Here is a 20,380-nt window from a genome sequence, read left to right on the forward strand (position 1 = left end):
CGTGGTGACTTGGTGTAGAAGTGAACATATGAATTATATGCAAATGTGGGCGGTAGGGAAGATAGGGTTTCTTTTTTTTCTTTCTTTTTTTTTTTAAAAAACCACAAACAGTGAGAGACTGTTTCCATTTTTCCATTTATGTGAATGCTACAGCTTGTCTAATTTTTCTCAAGGCGCTTTATTTGCATGTATAAATATCACATTCCTGCTGAAACATCCAGCTACCAGATGCCAAAACACAGACCGAGCTGCTCAAGCTGGTAGACCGTCTTTGCCAGCTGGTGGAAGGAAACTATTTCTGAATTCCTGCCACTAATGCTACATCGTAGACAAATTATTTTTTAACAAAATAAACAGTAAGGCAGGTAGAAAATCTCAAGTATCTATTGATCAACATAGACAAGTGATAAGGAAGACAGAAAATAACTTGCCATCTGGGAAAGAAGGTCTACAAGCTTGACCAGCTTGGTTTTAGGTTTTTGGAGGTGGTCAGTCAAAGCTGGATTCTTCTTCAGCAGAGATTGACGATTTAATCAACTAAGCTAATGCAACAATCAACATTAAACAATGCAACAATTAACATTTACCTCAAAACTGTTTCTGGAACATTCTCTGGTACAGTAATACGGCTTCTTTTGTGGTGGTTTTAAATAGAAAATACACTTACAATTCGTTTTTCCGCTTTCAAAAATAGTGCTACCTCCCAGGAGCCGAACACAGTGGATATTAAAAGCAAACTGAGACAATCCTGGGAACAGCTTCCAGAATTGGCTCAGACACTCGCTTGAGATGACCTTGCTGAGAACAATGTGTGTGTAACCACCAACTCGCACCCATTTGACCCCGAGCCACAACCGGCTCTTTTGTCAGATCAGTAGGAAGCAGCAGGCTGACTGAGAGCTCGCTCTGGTCTCAGGTGTCCGCTTCTGTTGCTGTGCAAAAATGCAACACTGTCCTACTTCTCCTCCTGCGGAGTGTAAGTGCAGTGCGTTAACTACGCCAAGTTACATTAATACATCGTACCCAATGACTTCTATTTGTTCTTGCCTGCTCTGTTGCGTTCCCAGTTGCTTTTCACTTTAGGCCTCTTGGGAGAAGCATTGAAAGGTTTAATTTCTTCTCAAAGACAAATGAGTCTCAAATTCTTCACGTCTCTCGTCCCTTGTTAAGGTTTAACCAAGAAACCCAGATTTCTCCCTGTATTTGACCGCCGTGGGCAGTTTAAATCATTAACCTCTTATCAAACTGCTATTGTAACTGTTAACATCGTTGCCATTGGTGTTTGGGACTTGCTTATCACGCCGCATGACTTCTCTGCCAGATTCATGACTCATAAATCAATAAAACGAGGATCCCCACATACTGTCGGACATTTTATACATTTGTATATTGATGGCACTCTTGTTGTGCTTCTTTCAGCTTTTGGTGCTTGTTGACTTGCTCACTCCTGTATGAAGCAAAAAGAAATGTATCATTTAATGCAAAATCAGTTTGTATGCAGCAATTCTGAGCATTTTTTTGGTCCCCTTTCAAAGACCATTTGTGTTTCTTTTTTTAGTTTGTTCTCATTTTTTCCTGATTGTCTCCCCTGTTCTCTCCATCACTCAAACTGCTATGTCCACATGACAGACCTCATCATTGGAGTGATGTATTTTGGGTTGTTGTTTTTCCCCCCCAAAAAGTACTCAAGCTATAAATTGAGAGGTAATAAACATGGAAAGTATCATCTTTTTTTGTCTATGAAAAGAATCTGTTCTGTTTTTCTGTATGGGGTGTAATGAATTGTCACAGTACTTTGTATGGGAATTATACATACAGTAAAAGTCCATTTAATTGTAAGTATTTATCAACTAAGTTATTGTACTTTTTGGAATTTGTAGATAAATAATGTATTGGTATATTAATGATGAAATTAATTGTATCAGTCAGTCCGGGGCGTCTTTTAATTTATTGATGTATATACTGTATGTTTGTTGATATACAGCTTACTTTATTTTGTATATGACCAATAAATACATTTTGAAAAACACTGTTGCCTTAGGGTGTGTGTGTGTGTGTGTGTGTGTGTGTATGTGTATGTGTGTGTGTATATATGTATATATGTATGTATGTATGTATATATATATATATATATATATATATATATATATATATATATATATATATATATATATATATATATATATATATATATATATATATATATATATATAATATAGAGAGAGAGAGAGAGAGAGAATGATTTAATATATATATATGTGTGTGTGTGTGTGTGTGTGTGTGTGTGTGTGTATAATTTGATCTGAATGTATGACCTAATTTGTCTATATTAAGAATCTCTTCAACAGACCACATGTTTAGAATTTTTTTTTTCCATTAATAGCTCTGCCACATTTCATTTTATTTTTCCAATGAGCTTTTGAAATGAATGTAGCAGCAGAGAGTGACCCAGTTGGAACAACCTCTCGGCGGACATATTTTTGGCTTTACATCAGTTAAAAACATGACGGTCGTGATGGATCCACGTGAACGCACCTCGCCGCTTCACGTGGGCGCGCAGGTGTCTTGGCGCGTTCCAGAGCCCGCGTGCCCGCTACTCTCAACAGCACGGACAGCTGATCACGTCTGATGACCGGAAAATGACAAATCTCGTGTTTGTCCTTACCGGTGTTGTATGTTATCATAAGGGAATGTGCTTGCCGAGGTTTAGATGACTTTCCCGACTCTCTCTATTTATTAATTCATAGGGACTTTTTGTTATGATCTGTATCCAGACGACTGATAACACGGTGTCATGGCTGAATCACAAATAATCCCCTCATTGTGTGCACTAAATAGTGTCTGAAATATTGGCCTCTAAGCCTTAAAGCATTTGTCTGAGATTTTTTGAATGGCATGGAAGTAGAGATCAGTAGGCATTAAAGTACTGTTATATTATTATTATTATTATTGTTATTGAATTATTATTATAGGCTAGTTAAGGTGAATTGACTGGTTTCTTGTCCTGAATGGATTTTAAATGACGCCAGTTACACGAACGTGTTTCCTTAAAAGAAGTTGCTCATTTACTAATTTAAAGGTCAGTCACTTCAAAACAATTCCCAGTTATCTTATCGAATTGGTTTAGTGATTGATTTAGGTTCTGTGTGTGGAAAGTTCAGGAATAAAAGGCTCATGGCTCCTAATAAATCTGATGCTACAGCACACAGAGCATTTCATAAATATTTTCCTACGACGCATAACCCTTTCACACCTGCACGGGAATCAGGAAAACCATGCCAGGTTATTCCTACCCACAGCAGTAAGACCTGATATTGAGTCACAGCGCTGCTGGAGCTGCAGTATTGCACTACTGTTTCACTATCCACAGCTGCTAATAGCTTTACTATTACTTAGTGATGCAACCGCGCGCTCGGTGCACAGTAATTATGCACGTGTCTTGCCAATTACAAACAAACAAACAAACAAACAAAAAACGTTCCCGGCACTTTGTATTTCTATCCATTTTAATCTATCTATCTATCTCTTTGGGTGGATACTATATATGTATATATTACATACATACCTCCTTAGAATACATCCATAGATAGATAAATAGATATATGTATGTATCTCTGTGGATGGATTATATATATATATATATATATATATATATATATATATATATATATGTGTGTGTGTGTGTGTGTGTGTGTGTGTGTGTGTGTATTTATGTATGTATCTATCTATCTCTGTGGATGGATTCTATGTATGTATGTATGAAAACTTCGAGAAGCGTGAATTAAACATTAATATCCACTTTATTCGAGACTTTCCCACTCAGTCTTTTGTTCTCCTGGGCAACTCTGAGCCCTTCCACGTCTGTAGGTGGCGCTGTGGCGGTAACACAGCAGCTTATAACACAAGCGAGAGCGCGGCAAAACCCGTAACGGAATCCCTCGGGACTTTAATTTATTTACTTCGGTAAAGCTGATTTTAAAAACAATAAGCTTATAAATACAGCGTTCGTGTCACAGTTATAAACGCGCTTTTCAGACGGACACTAATTCGCCACTTTCGAAGTGAACTCAGACTTTGTCGTACTTCTGTGCGCCTCGACTCAGACCCATCTGTGTTGCTAGTTACGGAAAAACACTCAGGATGACAGTTGGAGTTGATTTTTTTTGTACACTTGTATTCCGACAAAGCCTCGCCTCTCGCGCTAAGATTGACTAGCGTTTCATAATCTCGCGCAGTTTGCTGATTGGACAGTTGTCTATCCCGCGCAGCAGGCGGGAGCCTAATAGCCAATCCTAAATTAGGGGGCGGGGCTTGTCAGAATGCAGATACGGTTAAAACGTAAACATTGTGGGAGGTCGCTAATAGCAACTATGCTAAAACAAACGCGGTTGCTGTTTACATGTCTTTTTATTTATTTATAATTCAAAAGTTTGAGAAACATACAAGAGGTTTAACTCATTACAATCAAAGACTTGAATTGGTTTAGTCTGAGCTACAGTCTGTTGTTAGCATTTTTATTTTGGGATTGTTGGGATAATTTAGCTTGCCGTTAGTTAGCTACCTGTTTAATGCGGGCTCTGGATATCTTTTTATAAAAGAGAGGTTTCGACTCGTTTATATTCCTTAGACTCACTAAGTTTGATCATTTTTGGGGTCTTGTTTAAGTTACAGAGCCAGATAAGCGCTAACTAGGTAAATAAAAGATATGCCAGTGATCATTAATGCTAACAGTTGCTAACTGAGTAATGTTGGTACTGAGGCGTTTGTTTAGCAAACTTTGAAACAAATTATTCTTGTCAAGTAAGCAGTATATTAAGGCACTCTATACAATGGAAGACTACGAGGAATTTATCCAAAGACAAGCCAGCCACATACGGAGTAACTTCACTGAAAAGTCTGAACCAGAAATCAACCCGCCGTCATCGACCATAAGATTTCACGGCTTGCCCATTCTGCCTCCTCTGGTAAGAGTCTTGTCAATTTATATCGCCTTCAATTATTGTAAATACTATTTACCGACATAAAAATTTCCACACGAATGTCGTAATTACAAATAAGTTCTTCATCACAAGATTTATTGCTTCATCATTTCAGAGAGCAGGACAGATTTAATGATGGAAGATAGGCGAAATAGGATTTTATTTACAGGGGATTTGACTGCAGTTTGTCTTTCACCTCTCATACAGGAACAAGGGAAATTTTATTCCCCGGCTTAAACACATCTTTCAGTAGTCACCGATTAAGTCTTGTACACTGGCTTACATCTGTGGCATTATGTACATTTTTGCACTAGTCCACAATTTCCCAACCCTGGTCCTGTCAGGTAATGTTAGGGTACTTTTCCACCGCACGTTACGGCTCAACTATGCTCTGCTCGCTTTTTGGGGCTTTCCCACTGTGGATAGTACCTGGTACTTTATTTAGTACCAACTCAGTCGACTATCCAAGCAAGCCGAGCCGATACTACATGTGAGCCTGGCGCTGAGGGAGTAGGGAGTCCTTAACGAGTGGTTCTGTATTGTGCCTGAATAAATATGTAATTTAATACATGCTTTGCGTACGGTAATATTTAGTCGTGGCTGAATCTAATCTGAGTCGTGTCGAGCACTACGTAGGTTGTAGAATGCTGTTATTTTACATTCTTAATAGGCACTGTGCTATTAATATTTCTAGTGAACAGGAAAGGCGTTTGGAATATGGCCTGACCGTCTATTCGTACAGGGCTTCGATAATACAACATTATTCCTGCGTGAAGGCGAGTGGAAGATGGCACTCACGTAGAGGCGGCACTAAACCACAGTGGAAAAGCAAGCTCAGAAAAGTAAAGCAAGTCAAGCTGTACTGTGCGGTGGAGAAGAGGCTTTAGTATTACCTGATTTCTAGAAGCAGATGTATGGGGTGCAGGGAAAACATTTACATTACCAAAAAGATCAGATTATTTCTGCTGAATTTTGACACAGATAGGATCTTGTTGCATATGCGTGATCAGATATAGACAACATTTAAATGAAGTTCTAAATACCTGATTCTCTGGTTATTTGACTCGCATCAGGGTAGCTACAGAAACCGGGCTTTCTGCAAGGAACGTGTTCAGGCCATTGCAGAGCAAAGAAACAGTCTTGACTCCAATGCCAATGTAAATGCCAATGTAAAGGCAAAATAAAAAAGAGGTTAAAGACCACAGTAAGAGTGGTGTAAAAAACAGAATTACTTGACCTTTCTACTGATTTACTTTTATGGCATTTGGCAGACGCCCCTATCCAGAGCGACTGCTCAATACAACTGAGCAGTCTTGGGTTAAGGGCCTTGCTCAAGGGCCCAGCAGTGGCAGCTTGGCAGTGTTGGGAGTTGAACCCACAACCTTCCAAGCAGTAGTCCAATATCAACAGCGGCGCTACCATTGCCCCCAGACTGATGTTGCTAGTAAAAATAGCTGTTTTCAGCCTTGTACATTTTGGCAGAGGAGTGAAGTAAACATGGGGATCAGATATCAGAATCAGACACAATTAACATCACAAGTGGGAAATAGTTCAGCCCAAATCGCGCTTGAATGCAGCACTGTTGTACCACATGCAAAGTCGCAACTAAGGATTTTTTTGTATTTGTGTGCATATGTACATAATGTAACCACCTCTTAGAGATACAAACAAGCATCTATAGTGTACTCAGTAATTATTAAGTTCTTTTTAAAATAAGAAAATTAAATTCTTGCTTACCATTGTCAATCAAAACGGTACTTTCCTCCACTTTTCAAAGCTTTTAAATCATCTTGATTTGTGTGCAGCTTTTAGTAAATGATTGATTATGTAATTACATTCATAATGATGCACATGAAGGTATCATTTATCTGTGCGTTCTATGAATGCTGGACACTGAACATGACTTAAGTATTTGTTTTTCAGCTGAACAAAGATCAGAAGGAAGAAATGCAAAGCTTGAGAGAAGCAGCCTCTAATCTCTCAAATAAGAGGAAAACATCACTGTCTCGGGTGTCTTACGTACAGGCCATACTAGAGAGTGTTCAGGTAATACGTAAATCAGAGAATGCCACAGATGTCCGTTTTATGATGTCCAGATGTCCAATTATTTACAGTCTTTTTACACTTTCTTGCTTTGGTTTAGCTGCGAATGGTTCCAACCATTGAAGAGTTTAAAGAGGAGACAGGACCAGAAAATCCATTAAACACTAAATGCCAAAGTATCAGTTGCATCCGTGCAGGTAAAAATGAGTATAATACAGCTACTGAAAGGCACAGGAAATCATCCTCCTTTACACTAACTCAACAAATGCCTAGTGAGAAAATGGCAGTAATGGAAAGCCACCCTCTGACATCTACAGCTTGCGATGGTCATGCAGCTTTAAGCCTTAGACCTTTTGAAGGAGAAGATTCTTTAGAGAGCAGCCACACAACTGTTCTGTTTGGAGGTCTACCCGTGTTTGGTCACAGGCTGGAGCGAGCTGTTGAGACAAACACAGATTATGGGATTGACTCTTCCTCATTGACTTACTCAGAGAAACACTCTCATATAGATGCTAGCCACCAAGGGCTGTCATCTGGATATGTGACTAATGAAACCACCGACATCACCCCTAGCTGGATTAACAGAACGGATGACATCAGAAAAGATCCAGAAGGCAGACAATCACATGGTGTTGAAGTTGTATTAAATTCCTCAAACCTGTCTAATAGGACTGGTAACATCATCAGCCACACTCCAGTAGATGGAGAGGTCCTGGAGGAGGAGTATGTAGTCTTGAACGATACACAGGTCGATGAGCTTGCAGAGCCAGTAAACTTAGCAGTGGAGCCAGAGCTGGCCGAAGGACCTTACCGCATGAGTCTGCAGAATCTTTTGAAGAAATCTCAAGAGCATCGGCGGCGTCAGCGCCTCCTGCGTAACCAGGCAAAGGCTTTGAAAGCCAATGAAGCTGGACATGCCAATGAACACAGCCTCTCGGATAAGGAAAATGAGGGATGGCTGCCAGGGGACACTGGGAAAACTGAGGTCAGGAGAACCACTGAGAATCAAGGGGAGGATCATTTAACAGATCAAGATCCCCAGACACACAAACAAGGTGGAGGGAGAGAGAGTGTGGAGCCTTGTGAAGTCGTCCACAAACACACAGATTGCCTTAATCTCACTTCAGCCTCAAACAGCATGGGGCGTACAAATGGAAAAGCGTCAGCTTTCTCAAACCGTCCAAATATAGCTGTCAGTCCCACTCAATTCACTTCAGCAAAATCTCTTTACCAGTCCAAGGGCAAGAAAATAGGCAGCATGCTGCCCAGACCTTGCCTAACAGGAAATAAAAAATGTAAGAATGTCCCGACTCCCAAGTTTTGCTTAAGCCCAGTGCGTAGTAAAAAAAGTACTGCCACGTCTGCCTCAGTCAGAAAGCCCGTGGTCAAGATGCCTGCCTGTGTGGATGACGTAACAAGGCCAAATCCATGTGGGCAAAGCAAAAGCAGAGCTGTGAGTCTCCTACCAGGGACTGAGGGATGCTCGCCTTTGTGTAAGAGCATGAATCAGGCCAAACAGATTGCGCAACTGGAGCTTAACCTGTCAAGCCTTAAAGTTCTAATCTCCGATTTGGAGTCTACACTTGCAGAGTCGCAGGCACACAGTCCCACAGAGGCAGCCGATAACCCCCGGCAAACCCTACTTTTGGAACACGAAAGCGACTCTCTGCCAGCTAGTGAAGGAAAGTCTCAGCGTGTGGTTACCTTACGTGAGCCTGTGCAGCAGAAAGTTCTAGGTAAGGGTCGTGGGATACAGCCAGGGAGTAAACAGCGTGAGCTGCCACAACATGTCACCTCTCTGGTGCAGAAAATGAGAGTGCCGGAGGTGTTCTGCACTATCAGTGGCTCAAAGCAGCTCTCCGAGACGACCGCTGTCCTTACAAAAACCAACAATCAGCTTGAAGAGAGGAATAATGCCTTGGGCGACAAAAAGAAAGCATCTGAAAACGTGGAAGACTCCCTAAACGGCTCGTCTCTTAATCGGTCATATGATGTGGACACGCCCTCGGGACTGTGGTCCCAGTCCGGGCCCAGAGGAAAGCAGCTGACCCCAGAGCTGGGCGGGCAAGAAGGGGTGTCACGTGTCAAACGTAGGCTGCAAATGAACACCGTGGACGGAAACATGTTGGTCCAACAGAGCGATGAGGAACGACCTCAATCCAGTACACCTATAGGTGAGAGAAGCTGGTTTGAAAATTTAAGATATAAAACTCATCAAACATTCTTTGAACACCCGATGTCACTGATCACTGATTTATTCACTCATAGGACAAAATATATTTATATAGGTGATGCTTGCACTGAGTCTAATTTATAGGTGTAATTACTTTACCTTCCAATACACCTGCCTTTTTCTTATTTATTTGCAGTTTTATACCTTTTTTGATTTGTTTGTGGCACTAATAGTGTTTAAAGCTACAGTATGTAGGATTTTTTTTGTTAGACATGAAGGAAAAACAGTGAGTCATGGGAGGACTGTAAACAACTGTGTGTGGGGGGCACTAAAACATGATGTTCTAGAGCTGCTCTGAGTCACCATGACAGTCCTGTCATTCACAGTCAGCGATGTCTGTTTTGAATTGGTTTTCTTATACACACGTCATATACCAGCTCACATGCGTCGTACGTCATCACTCAAGAACGAAGTAAGCTGAAGGCTTGCGGAATCCCCAGATCTTACACCCAGCTGGTGTAAACGGTAATAAATAGAGCATAAGAAAAAAAGGTTATCAGCTTGTAGCATAACGCCTTGATTTAGGCTGTTTTTAAAATTCAGAAACGATTGTGTCTTTAACACCATGATGGTTTCTTACCAATGCTATTCCTTTCTTTAAATCACATCTTTAACATAGATGTTATTTGTAAATGGCATATTTTGTCAGACTGCCTTTATGATCCTTTTAAGAGGATAATTCTTGATAAACCCCCTCGCTGTAATGATGATGGCGAGATAAAAGTCTTGTATCACTTGTGATGCCCGTTAAGTACACTGCGAGAAGTTGTGCTTCTGCGGAGCATAATGATTCTGCTTTAAGTGCTGCTGCAGCGATTAGTTGATCTGTCATGATTAGAATGAACCATTAAAGAAATGATGTAGACTAACTGCAAGCTTATGCTTTATATGTCATCAGCGATGCAGAGGGCCATTCAGGAGCTACAGATGAGGGATGAGCATGGCACGCAGGTAAAAGCTCTGATGGAGGAGCAGCGCAGACAACAGCACGAGCTGCTGCAGGTGAGAAATTCAACACAACACGTTATACTAGACAATTCATTCTGTTCTGCATTACCACAGAACCCAATGCACAGGTTGTAGCAAATTGGAAGAAAGGACGGTAAAGCAGCCAGTGCACGTGTGAATGTGGGAACACTGAAGGATTCTAAAATTAAATTATAATTAAAAATAATTAAATCGTCCACCCCCTTTATTTTTTATTTTTTAACCCATAAGCAGGTGGAAACGTATGCACATACACACAGCATGTTTTCAATCAATTGGATTGGGATCAGTTTAGGGCTGCAATTAACGATTTTTTTGATAATTGATTAATCTGTCGATTATTTCTTTGATTAATCGATTAGTTGGATTAAAAGGCCAATTTTTATTTTCTGTATTTAAAAAAAAAAAGTTATTTCACATTCTGCCCAATCTTGTCCTTCAAACATTGTGCAAACTGAAGGCTACGAAAAAGGTATTAAATGTATCTATGTGGACTATGCTATACATTGTACAAAGGATTAAAAAAAAAAATGAACACTATATTTTGAAAACAAAAAAACAACTGATTGTCCACAAGCTTTAAAGCAGATGTTATATCACTATATTAAAAATGCAAAAAAGAAAAGTACAAACTGTGTTAACTGCTAAGAGGTTGAATGTTCTGCAGTAACACACACATTCACTCATTTGAACACAGTAGCATGTTACTTTATTCTGTAAATGTACGACACTTCTTACATTTATATACAATTGCATGTTATAACCCCATTACAGTTACTGCTCTCAAACACACAATTACTTTAGCTTCTAAATATAGCATCAAACAACATATTTGATAAAAATTAATATTTTAGTCAGAGTTATTACTGGCGTGAATTTCTAACATTTACAGATAAGGATATAAAGGTAAAAATGTCATTTCTGCACTGAAGGAAAACATGTCTGGAACACATTAAACAGCACACGCATCTGACATGACAAGCCACATTAATACACTTGCGAGTTTGTTTGAAGCACTTAATATAAAACATTCTCCTGTTTTGGATGACCTGGATCGTGCACTTTTCCCGCAGCAGCTCACTCTGAGACCTCCGCAGTTTATCAGATGTGTTTTATTCATAGAAATGCGTTTTTTACCATTGTGAAGTGACGTCACTGATGGGGAGGTTATCCACAGTGATGTCACAGACCCGACTCATCCATAATCAAATTCGTTGTCAATTATTTTAATTATAGATGATTATCGATTTTATTGATTAGTTGTTGCAGCCCTAGATCAATTAAACAATAAATGTCTTCCAGTTTTAAAAAATGTACATTTATGGGATTGCATGACTCTGCAGGTGAGACGTGGTAAAAGCAACCTGTGTGTACTCGGGTGGCAGTCTTGCAAAATTGTGTGGAGTGGCTGTGCACAGGATTTAAAAATCAGTCCAGCACAGATATTTGTGTGCAACAATTGAATGAGAATGAATGCATGTTTTTATCCTAATTACAGTACCTCAGCATGACCTGCAGAACTGTTATGTTCAGTCAAAACACATTAGTTATGCTTTTTTTTTGCAGCATACATTCAGGTATAACATACCAAATATACTGATGATATTCTGGTTCTACAGTAATCTGATCAAAGTGTCAATCCAAGTGAAGTGATTATAACATTCTATGGCCGAAGGTTTGTGGAAACCTGACCGATCACACTCCTGTACCTCTTAACATCCCGTTCCAGATCTAGTCCATCCTTTGCTGTTATAAAGCCTCCACTCTTTGAAGAAGGCTTTCCATTAGATTTTGGAGCATTGCTGTGGGGATTTGTGTCCGTTCAACCGCAAGAGCATTAGTGAAGTGAGGCACTAACGTTGGGCGAGGAGGCCTGGGTGTTCAGTAGGGATGTGGTCAGGGCTCTGTTCAGGCCACTAGAGTTCTTCCACTCCAAACTTAGCAAACTGCTTCTTAATAGAGCTCACTTTGTGCATAGGGACATTGCTATACTGGAACAGGTTTGAGCCCCTTAGTTCCAGTGAAGGGAAATTGTAATGCTACAGGCTTTGACTGTATAGTGTATCATTTTCAGAAAGTTAAGCAGTTTTTGGCTATATTTTCAAGCCCTTCTGAGAGGCACTTCCAGATCTCACGTATTAACATTTTCCCCTTACTCCCCACTGGTACAGTGGCAAAACTCTAACTTCACCCTGTTTGACTGCAACAGTATATAACAATACCACTGTATTAAAAAGCCTTGAAAATGCAGTCTGAAATGAATTAAATCCCTAGAATGAGGCAGGAGCTATGTTTGTGTTTCTCTTATTCAAGGACGCTCACATTGGCTTCCGTTTCTCCTTCAATATGCTCTGTAGGCTGTGTCCTTTTACCATTAATTACATGCTGTAATTTATGCATCCAACAGGCCTTTAATGAACTTGCGCTGCTTTAGTAATGGATCCTGGCATCTCCCTCTCCCTCTCTCCCTCCCCCCCTCTCTCTTGGTGTGTCAGCCCCCCCAGCCTTGTTGTGGGAATTGACACAGAAAATGAGAAGATTATTTTGTGTAATTGATGAACATTTGAGCTTAAGTGCTGATCCCTGAGTGCCCTGTTGCTCATGTCTTTAGTGGGGTGTCTAATAATGCCACCTGTGTTCCTCGTTAATATTTTTGCCTAAGTCACTGTCCTTCATTTACCCCATTTCATCTCAATCCATTGCCTATTTTTTTTCCCCCTCATATGTCCTCTTTTGGTCCCACCCTCATCTCTTCATCAATTATCTCTCACAGCCTCTTTTAGCCTTTGTCCATCCAGTCACCATTTTTTTCTCTCTCTCTCCTTTTTTTCAGTCTCTGGCGATGAAGTACCAGTTTCTCCGGAGCGTGTCCTTCCCATGTCCCAGCTCAGGATCACGTCTGGAGGACATGACAACCTCCTGTCTCTCCTCCTCCCCTGTTTCTGTGGGGCTGGGCTCTTCTTCCCATCCACACGAACTCTTGCTGTCTGAACTGAGTGCGATGTCCTACTCGTTGCACATTTCACAGGTGCCTTCCACTGCATTGGCAATAATATATAAACTGATTCACATAAAGGTTAATGCTAGTAATGTTGATGTGGATTAATCTTTGTGGTGTTGCCGGGTTACATTCCTCTGATTCTATTTTTTTTCTTCTCTCTTTTTTTCTTTGCCCCTAATGGCTTGTGTCTCGGTCCTGTGTTCTTTTAGTCCCGTCTCCCTCTGTGTCATCGCCCCCTGGTGGCAGCAGCTGTGAAAGGCTACCTGACCCGCAGGCTTCTTCGTACAGAGAGAGTAGCTCAGCTCATCAGAACCATTAAGGTGACAAATGCGCCTTTTTTATATATATATATATATATATATATATATATATATATATACACACACACACACACACCCTTTTAAATTCATTTAATTCATTGTTATGACACTTTTTTTTTGCAACACTGTCCGAGTATTATTGTAAGAACAGTCATGCAGATACCTGTGAGATTTGACACTGAAACCAGTACTGATGGCATCTTGTCAGTGGAAAATTAACTAAAAATAGTGTCACAAATATAACGTAGTACTGGGGCCATATTCATTCGTCATGAATTATATAAGTACTGTGCTAAAAGTGTTCTTATGACTAAAATTACTCGCAGCTCAGAATAAGGCATGGGACTTGCATTATCAAGTCACTTTAAATTACTTTCAGTATCAGCAAGAGTATCATGCAGTGCTAGTGCTGATGTTCTTCAGTTAGCTCTTCTTAGTGAGTGTATCTCTAGATATTTTATACTGTTACACTTATTTTTAATAGAGTTTTTTTGTTAATGTTAGTAATAAGCATAATAATTTGTCTGTTGTCTCATAAAGGTGTTTACAGGAGAAAATATATATTGATGAAAAAAAAACTTAGAAATTAAATATTACAGTTTATCGTTTTAAATAAGAAAAGTAAAAGGTACTACTTTGTGTGTGTGTGTGTGTGTGTGTGTGTCAGACAGGGAAAGGAAGAGCTTTCTCCTATTACACTCATCTTGTACACAAATCTTCCTGAGTCACATACACTGATCACTGAACCATATCTCTGTAAGTAAGTATTTTTTTTTTCCGGGTAATCCTCACACACAGGACACTCGGCTGTTCCTCCAGGGCTTTCAGCCTCCCACACCAGGCAGAGAATATGGCAGCAAACAGGACCGAGTCCTACAAGAGAGAGTCACACTACAGGTAAGCACACACTTTAACGTGCAAAGGTTTTCCTAGATCTGAATGAATTATGTATATGTATCCTAACTGTTTAAAAAAAAATCTATTTGTTTGTACAAGACATGCAGTCTAATCTAAGTGTATGTACATACACAACCGGTCAAAAGTTTGGAGACACTTGACTGCAATGTTTCTCATGATCTTAAAAACCTTTTGACCTGAAGGTGTATGAATAAATGTTTGAAATCTGTGTTGTAGTCAAAAAATATAATTGTCAACATATTCATTTTTTTCATTAGAAAATTAACATTTTATTTACAAGAAAATATATATTTTTTTAAATTGGAGTGAAATACTTAGAGAAGCAGCCAATAAGTGTCCAGCATAGGTGGGAACTTCTTTAATACGGTTTAAAAAGCATCTCCGGGGATTCCTCAAGAATTTGGTTGGGAAAATGCCAAGAATACATTCTAGGCAAAAAGGGGGTCTACTTCGAAGATGCTAAAATATTAAATTATTTTTATTTATTTTGGATTTTCTATCACAACATAATTCCCATAGTTCCATTTGTGTTACTCCAGAGTTTTGATGACTTTATTATTATTATTATTATTATTACTATTATTACTATTAATAAAATAAAATAAAGAATGAGTGTTCCTAAACTTTTGACTGGTAGTGTATGAGAAGCAGCACTTAGTGTTACCAAAATAATGAAGCTTGTCTGTGGTTATGTCTCATCAAAATGCATTCTACCTGTCCTTTTTGACCAAATTGCAAGAAAAAGATTTTGTTGTGTTAAGAACTGTGCATAGCATGATTTTTTTTTTTTTATAGATAACCTACCCATGTAAAGCAAATTTAAATTGAATTGGTCTTACCCTAAGCCTTGTTCTTTAATGGCTGCAAGTTAGGTTTTAATATCTTCCTCATACCTCTCTATTACAGTTGCGCTCGGCACGGTACGAGCTGCACGACCTCTTCTTCAGTGTGTGTCCTGCCGAGCGCATGCAGGTGATCAGCTGGGACCGACAGCTGACCAGAGACAGAGAGCTCAGACGTAAGGTAATGTTAGCATCATGATCTTCGCTTCAGGACTGCACCCAAGTTTAAAAATGGTTCTCACACACAACGGAACGTAGCAGACACTTTATATTTGAAGCTGGTGGTGCAAATGGCCTTGGGTCTGGAGTTATAGGATAAGCCATTAAGCTATATCAGTCTAACAGGCTCCTCATGTTGAATCACTCAATCACTTTGATCACTTTGCTCTGGTGTATTTTGCCTTATTGATTGTGGAAGTGCTGTACGCCAGTACCGTCTGAAAGTGTCACGCTGACAGCAAGCATCAGGACATTCAATTATCGACTGTAAGCCTGCTGGCATTATATGAGGTTTTTGATTAGCTTTGTATGTTTTTATACCTAAAATGTAATGATCAAAGTGAATAATTCAAGGGTCATGTCTAGTTGTGGTAATGATATTGATCATATTGTTATACACCGTGACAGTGTGATATTGTTAAGAAGATAAAATGGCACAATAAGCTCTAAGCATATTGTAAGTATGGTCAGTATTAAGCACATACACTGTAACTTAAAGTAACAATTGGAGTAGTTAATTCCTTTTAAAATATATTTTAGAAAATCTTGAGGAAATTTTACATGTCGGGGGTTAGGGGGAGAAGATGTTTGAGTTTGACTAGGGGGTCACAGAGAGATAGGAAGGGGCTTGCAAAAAGTTTTCAAGATAAACACAGACGGGGCATAATTTTGGTACTTGTGTATTTTATTGATTTTCCAATAGGATGTGCATAAATGGAAAAACCCCACGTTCCCTCTCCTTCTGTATTTTCTTTTTGCTGGGAGAGGCGGACCTTAGCCTGCCTTTTATCCAGCTGTCAGTACAGACCTGTGCTTCCAACTTAGCCACTTTTCAGACCCCTTTAGCGAAAAAAAGCGCCTAGCAACAAATCTAGCGGCTTTTTGGGCAAACCTTAGCAACTTTCCAAATGTGGCCAGTACTGTCCTGCAAGCACGAGGTCTTACTTTCCCGCTGCACTCACACCTCTCTCTGCATCTACTCTGTTCAGTGAGGGGCTGAAAGCCGGAGATTTAACAATGTCATGGATAATGAGACACGTCCTTTGTCCCAATTTACTTCATTCTTATGTGAATGTTTGTAGAATGCAAGACAAATGGAATGGCGCGTACCACATGATGGGGGAGGCTTGTTCTCAGCAAAAGGCCAGAACGCCCACTCCAGCTATTGGAGAGGAGAGAGTGATGTAGCCAATTCGGGAATTTTGCCAGGACACCGGGGTTATACCCCTACTCTTTTACGATAAGTGTCCTGGGATTTTAATAACCACAGAGAGTCAGGACCTCAGTCTAACGTCTCCTCCGAAAGACTGTGCTGTTTTTACAGTATAATGTCCCTGTCACTATACCGGGGTATTAGGCCACACACAGACGACAGGGGGTGAGCGCCCCCTGCTGACCTCACTAATACCACTTCCAGCAGCAACCTTAGTTTTCCCCAGGAGCTCTCCCATCCAGGTACTGCCTCAACCATGCTTAGCTTTAGTGGGAAACCAGGTGAGAGCTGCAGGGAGATATGGCTCTGTGTTCATGCTCTTGTGGCATGCGTATCAATGACTTACTGTCAATTATTAAACAAAACGAAAAAGGGATGCTTCTTCTATACTTTTGTGATTTCCTCCTGTGATAATTTTATTGCTGTCTGGATGGTTGAGGGCCTGGTTTTGTAAATAGTGCTTTGAGAGGCTGGTTAACAGTAAGGACAATTTCTTTTATCAACTGGGTGAAGTCTCAGTGGTGACGGTGAATAACTGATGGAGGCAAATCCCGGGCTGCCTTGGGAACAGCCCTAGGGGCATCACCACAACAGAGCCATGTTTAAAAATAAATAAAATGTGTATTACTGATGTCCCCTTGATATGCCCTATTCAGATTGGATTAGTTTAACTGGTCTGGTGTGTGCACATTAGTACAAACACAGTGTGAGGTTGCATAAGACTAGCTAGTGTAAACAGGCTTGTAGGGACCAGTATAGGTTAACGGCTCTCTCAGTATCATTCTGCGGCTACGTTGGCCTTACGTTAACGGCTAGAATGTCAGGAACCGTTCCAGGAATTTACACCCACTTGCTGATTAATTGAAAAATAAGTTAATGTATGCATGAATGTTTCATGTAAAATTAGAAGAATGTGCTTCCTTTTCCAGGAGAGTATAGAGCTCCAGGGCAGAAGGAAAGGTTCTCTGTCTGCTGCCACCAGGAAAGCCTTGGAGAGGAAGAGGACAATAATGTGAGTTGTTTTTTTTTGTAGATTTACTCTCCAACATGTTTCAACCAAACAACTGAATCTGTGTAACCAGCCATTGAAGTTCTATAATAAACCAGCACTGTGGCTCCAGAAACTAGATCACACTCTCACAGCGTAACTTATTTAAAGGTATTTTCAATCTTGGCTTGAATACTTGGGTCTGTACCCAGGGTCCTGGTGCTGGAGAAGCCCTGAACTAAGCGGTTTCTCTCCAACAGAGCGATTTGTTTTTAAGCAACCTTTGAAAGGACAGCACAAGGGACGCTGGGCGAGGATCCGGTTTCAGTACTCAACAGACCAAATATAACAAGTTCTCATAAGTCTTCCTCAGTTTCTCCAAGCCCTCAGGCCGATTTCTCCCAAGGAAATCTGATGTAACTTCTTCGTCGGTGTTGCTGTTGTCAGGTTACAGAAGAAAGCGGCAGAAGGGACAAAGCCAGCAGTGGGTGCAGAGGGAAGATGGACGTTTGTGCCAAACCCACGCAGACTTCCAAAGAAGACTACTCCGTTACGGCGCAGGTGAAGAGCTTACACGTCTGCTGCACACACACACACACAGACGCCAACACAGCATGGGGCCTTGCTAGAATATCACCATGTCATGTTTAATGACACAATGCCTTTATTTATTTTTTTAGGTTATGTGTCAAAATTTGGAAAAGTTTCCTATTTATTCATCGTGCCAAGTTTAATGTGGGGAAATACACTTGCAAATTGACAGGCTGTCGTCAATGTATTTTTTTTTTTTTTACTGTCAGCTTTATGTTGACTTGCTTAAGTCTTAACTTATTTTGTATTTGCATCTGTCCACATTCTAATAAATAGTTGTGCTAACAGGTTCCTGTGCAGTCTCTTAAATATTTATCTCTAGCAAATGAATATACAGGAAAATGAAGAGGGTGGAAAAAAGCAAAAACACGCCACATATTTTTAAAACATATATTTTTTTTATAATGTGTACTCTTCATTTAAATAATCATTCTAAATACAATCTGGTGCTCAACTGATGGAATAATTTACAAACAGCTTGTGAAAATTTGACATTGTTGGCTGACCCACCGATTCACATGATGTAATCCCACGTTCCAACTGCTGAAGTGGGAGACCAACAGGCTCTCGGGTGTATGAAGTATGTAAGAGTGCTCAGATCAGCTTCCTGACGCCCGTCTCATTTTGACAGGAGAGAGAAAGACCAATCAATCACTCTTACTTTCACCGTTTAACAAGTGACCCCTGATTCATTCAATTCATCTGAGAAAGAGGAAAAGATTTATTCACAGAATAAATACTGTGCTAGCCATGAAAATCAGGATGGATCTGCAACGACGCATACAATATACAAGCAAAGTTGTGACAAGTCTGCTTCTTTTTAATTCGTACTCTCCTAAACATTTGCTTACAGCAACAGAACCAGATACTTGAGCCAGAAAGCACAAACACAAACGCATTCAAAAACATTTGGCTGCTCACGAACAAGTGCTAAACGTCTTAAACTTAATGTCCGTCTCCCCCCCCCACCCCCACATCACTAGCTGGTGATAGTCATCCGGCTTAGTCCGTGGTAGTGCACTATAAAGCGCGCCCAGCTATTACGAATATGGCCTCAGGCCCGCAGCCGTCACAGGCCTTTCATTACCCAACAAGATAACACCAACACTCAGCGTTACATGAGAACAATTACCTCCCTGCTCGATCAGAGACTGAAACAATTCTACAGAACATGAGGATCAATTCTTTTTATCGTCACTCGTCTTTTAATATTTAATCACCGTCATTCTGTGCAGAGAACTCTGAAAAGTCAACTGGTTTTAATTGCTCGAACCATTACAGGAGGGTTTCTCACACACAAGCGCTACTGGAATGTCATGTAAACAAAAGCTTTATCGTCATAGTGTCATCTGGAACTGTGTCGAAAAGTCTAGGATGGGGAACAACTCACCCCTGAAAGGCTTAAACGTCATGTGTGTGAGATTCACCAGCGCTGTAATACATCTTAAGATGTAGCTTGAATGTGCAAAGAATTATACTGGATTGGCACAGCAACAAACTGTATGATGCAAAAACAATGCCTGTGTACTACGTGCAAATCATTAATGAAGCGCGTCTGCAGCTTTTGGTTGAAAAACAGGAGGACGTTGGAGTGCAAACTTCGCATTCATGCTAGCAAGTGACAAGTCACCGACTGGTGTCGCTCCAGGTTTCTCTCTCACGGATGTGTAGTGGTTGTTACTGGTCTCACACGTGGAGGCATCAGACAGACTGGTTCAAAGAATTTCCTGGGTAATTTACTTCCCGTTTGTTACTTTACTGCATGATAGCTGACTTGCTGTCTGCTAATTTGTCACTTGCAAGAATGGATGCAGTGTAAAGAAAATACAGTTCAGCTCCTCTGAAGTGTCATCCTGATCCCTCAAAGTTTAGCAACGCTCATTTTAAAACTAGGCAAACGTGGTTTCTAAACAAAATTGCAGAAAATATTAAGTTATTAAGTACTCTATTAATTACTCACTTCAGAGTTAGTGACTCGAACTGAAGAAGTCAGCTTCTCTGAACAGATCTGGTGCAGCAATCCATCTCACAGTAATATGGATGTCT

At 40.2% G+C, this 20,380-nt stretch overlaps 1 protein-coding gene across 3 annotated transcripts; it reads left to right on the forward strand.

Moving 5' to 3' along the window:
• The first annotated feature begins 4,244 nt into the window (after nt 1-4,244).
• Nucleotides 4,245-18,623, forward strand: si:ch73-100l22.3 (uncharacterized). 3 transcript variants are annotated; one of them, XM_053634908.1, is made up of 11 exons: nt 4,250-4,964; nt 6,903-7,025; nt 7,123-7,219; nt 7,340-9,196; nt 10,154-10,257; nt 13,076-13,270; nt 13,453-13,563; nt 14,362-14,460; nt 15,388-15,504; nt 17,685-17,767; nt 18,191-18,623. In XM_053634908.1, exons 1-11 carry the CDS (start codon nt 4,830-4,832, stop codon nt 18,306-18,308), a joined length of 3,039 nt encoding a protein of 1,012 aa, XP_053490883.1. In that variant the 5' UTR covers nt 4,250-4,829; the 3' UTR covers nt 18,309-18,623. The 3 variants fall into 3 exon arrangements, with proteins under 3 accessions (XP_053490884.1, XP_053490883.1, XP_053490882.1); XM_053634907.1 differs by having other exon boundaries at nt 4,251-4,964; nt 7,123-9,196; XM_053634909.1 differs by lacking the exons at nt 15,388-15,504; nt 17,685-17,767; nt 18,191-18,623 and having other exon boundaries at nt 4,245-4,964; nt 7,123-9,196; nt 14,231-14,460.
• Nucleotides 18,624-20,380: the final 1,757 nt, after the last annotated feature.

Source organism: Ictalurus furcatus, chromosome 10 (assembly GCF_023375685.1).
Source record: "Ictalurus furcatus strain D&B chromosome 10, Billie_1.0, whole genome shotgun sequence".
In the NCBI taxonomy this organism is placed as follows: Eukaryota; Metazoa; Chordata; class Actinopteri; order Siluriformes; family Ictaluridae; genus Ictalurus; species Ictalurus furcatus.

Coding starts and splice junctions, on each gene's coding strand:
- si:ch73-100l22.3 (XM_053634907.1), top strand. CDS start 4,830: ATGGAAGACTACGAGGAATTTATCCAAAGACAAGCCAGCCACATACGG. Junction 13,271..13,452: donor ACTCGTTGCACATTTCACAG/GTGCCTTCCACT, acceptor GTGTTCTTTTAG/TCCCGTCTCCCTCTGTGTCA. Junction 14,461..15,387: donor AAGAGAGAGTCACACTACAG/GTAAGCACACAC, acceptor TCTCTATTACAG/TTGCGCTCGGCACGGTACGA.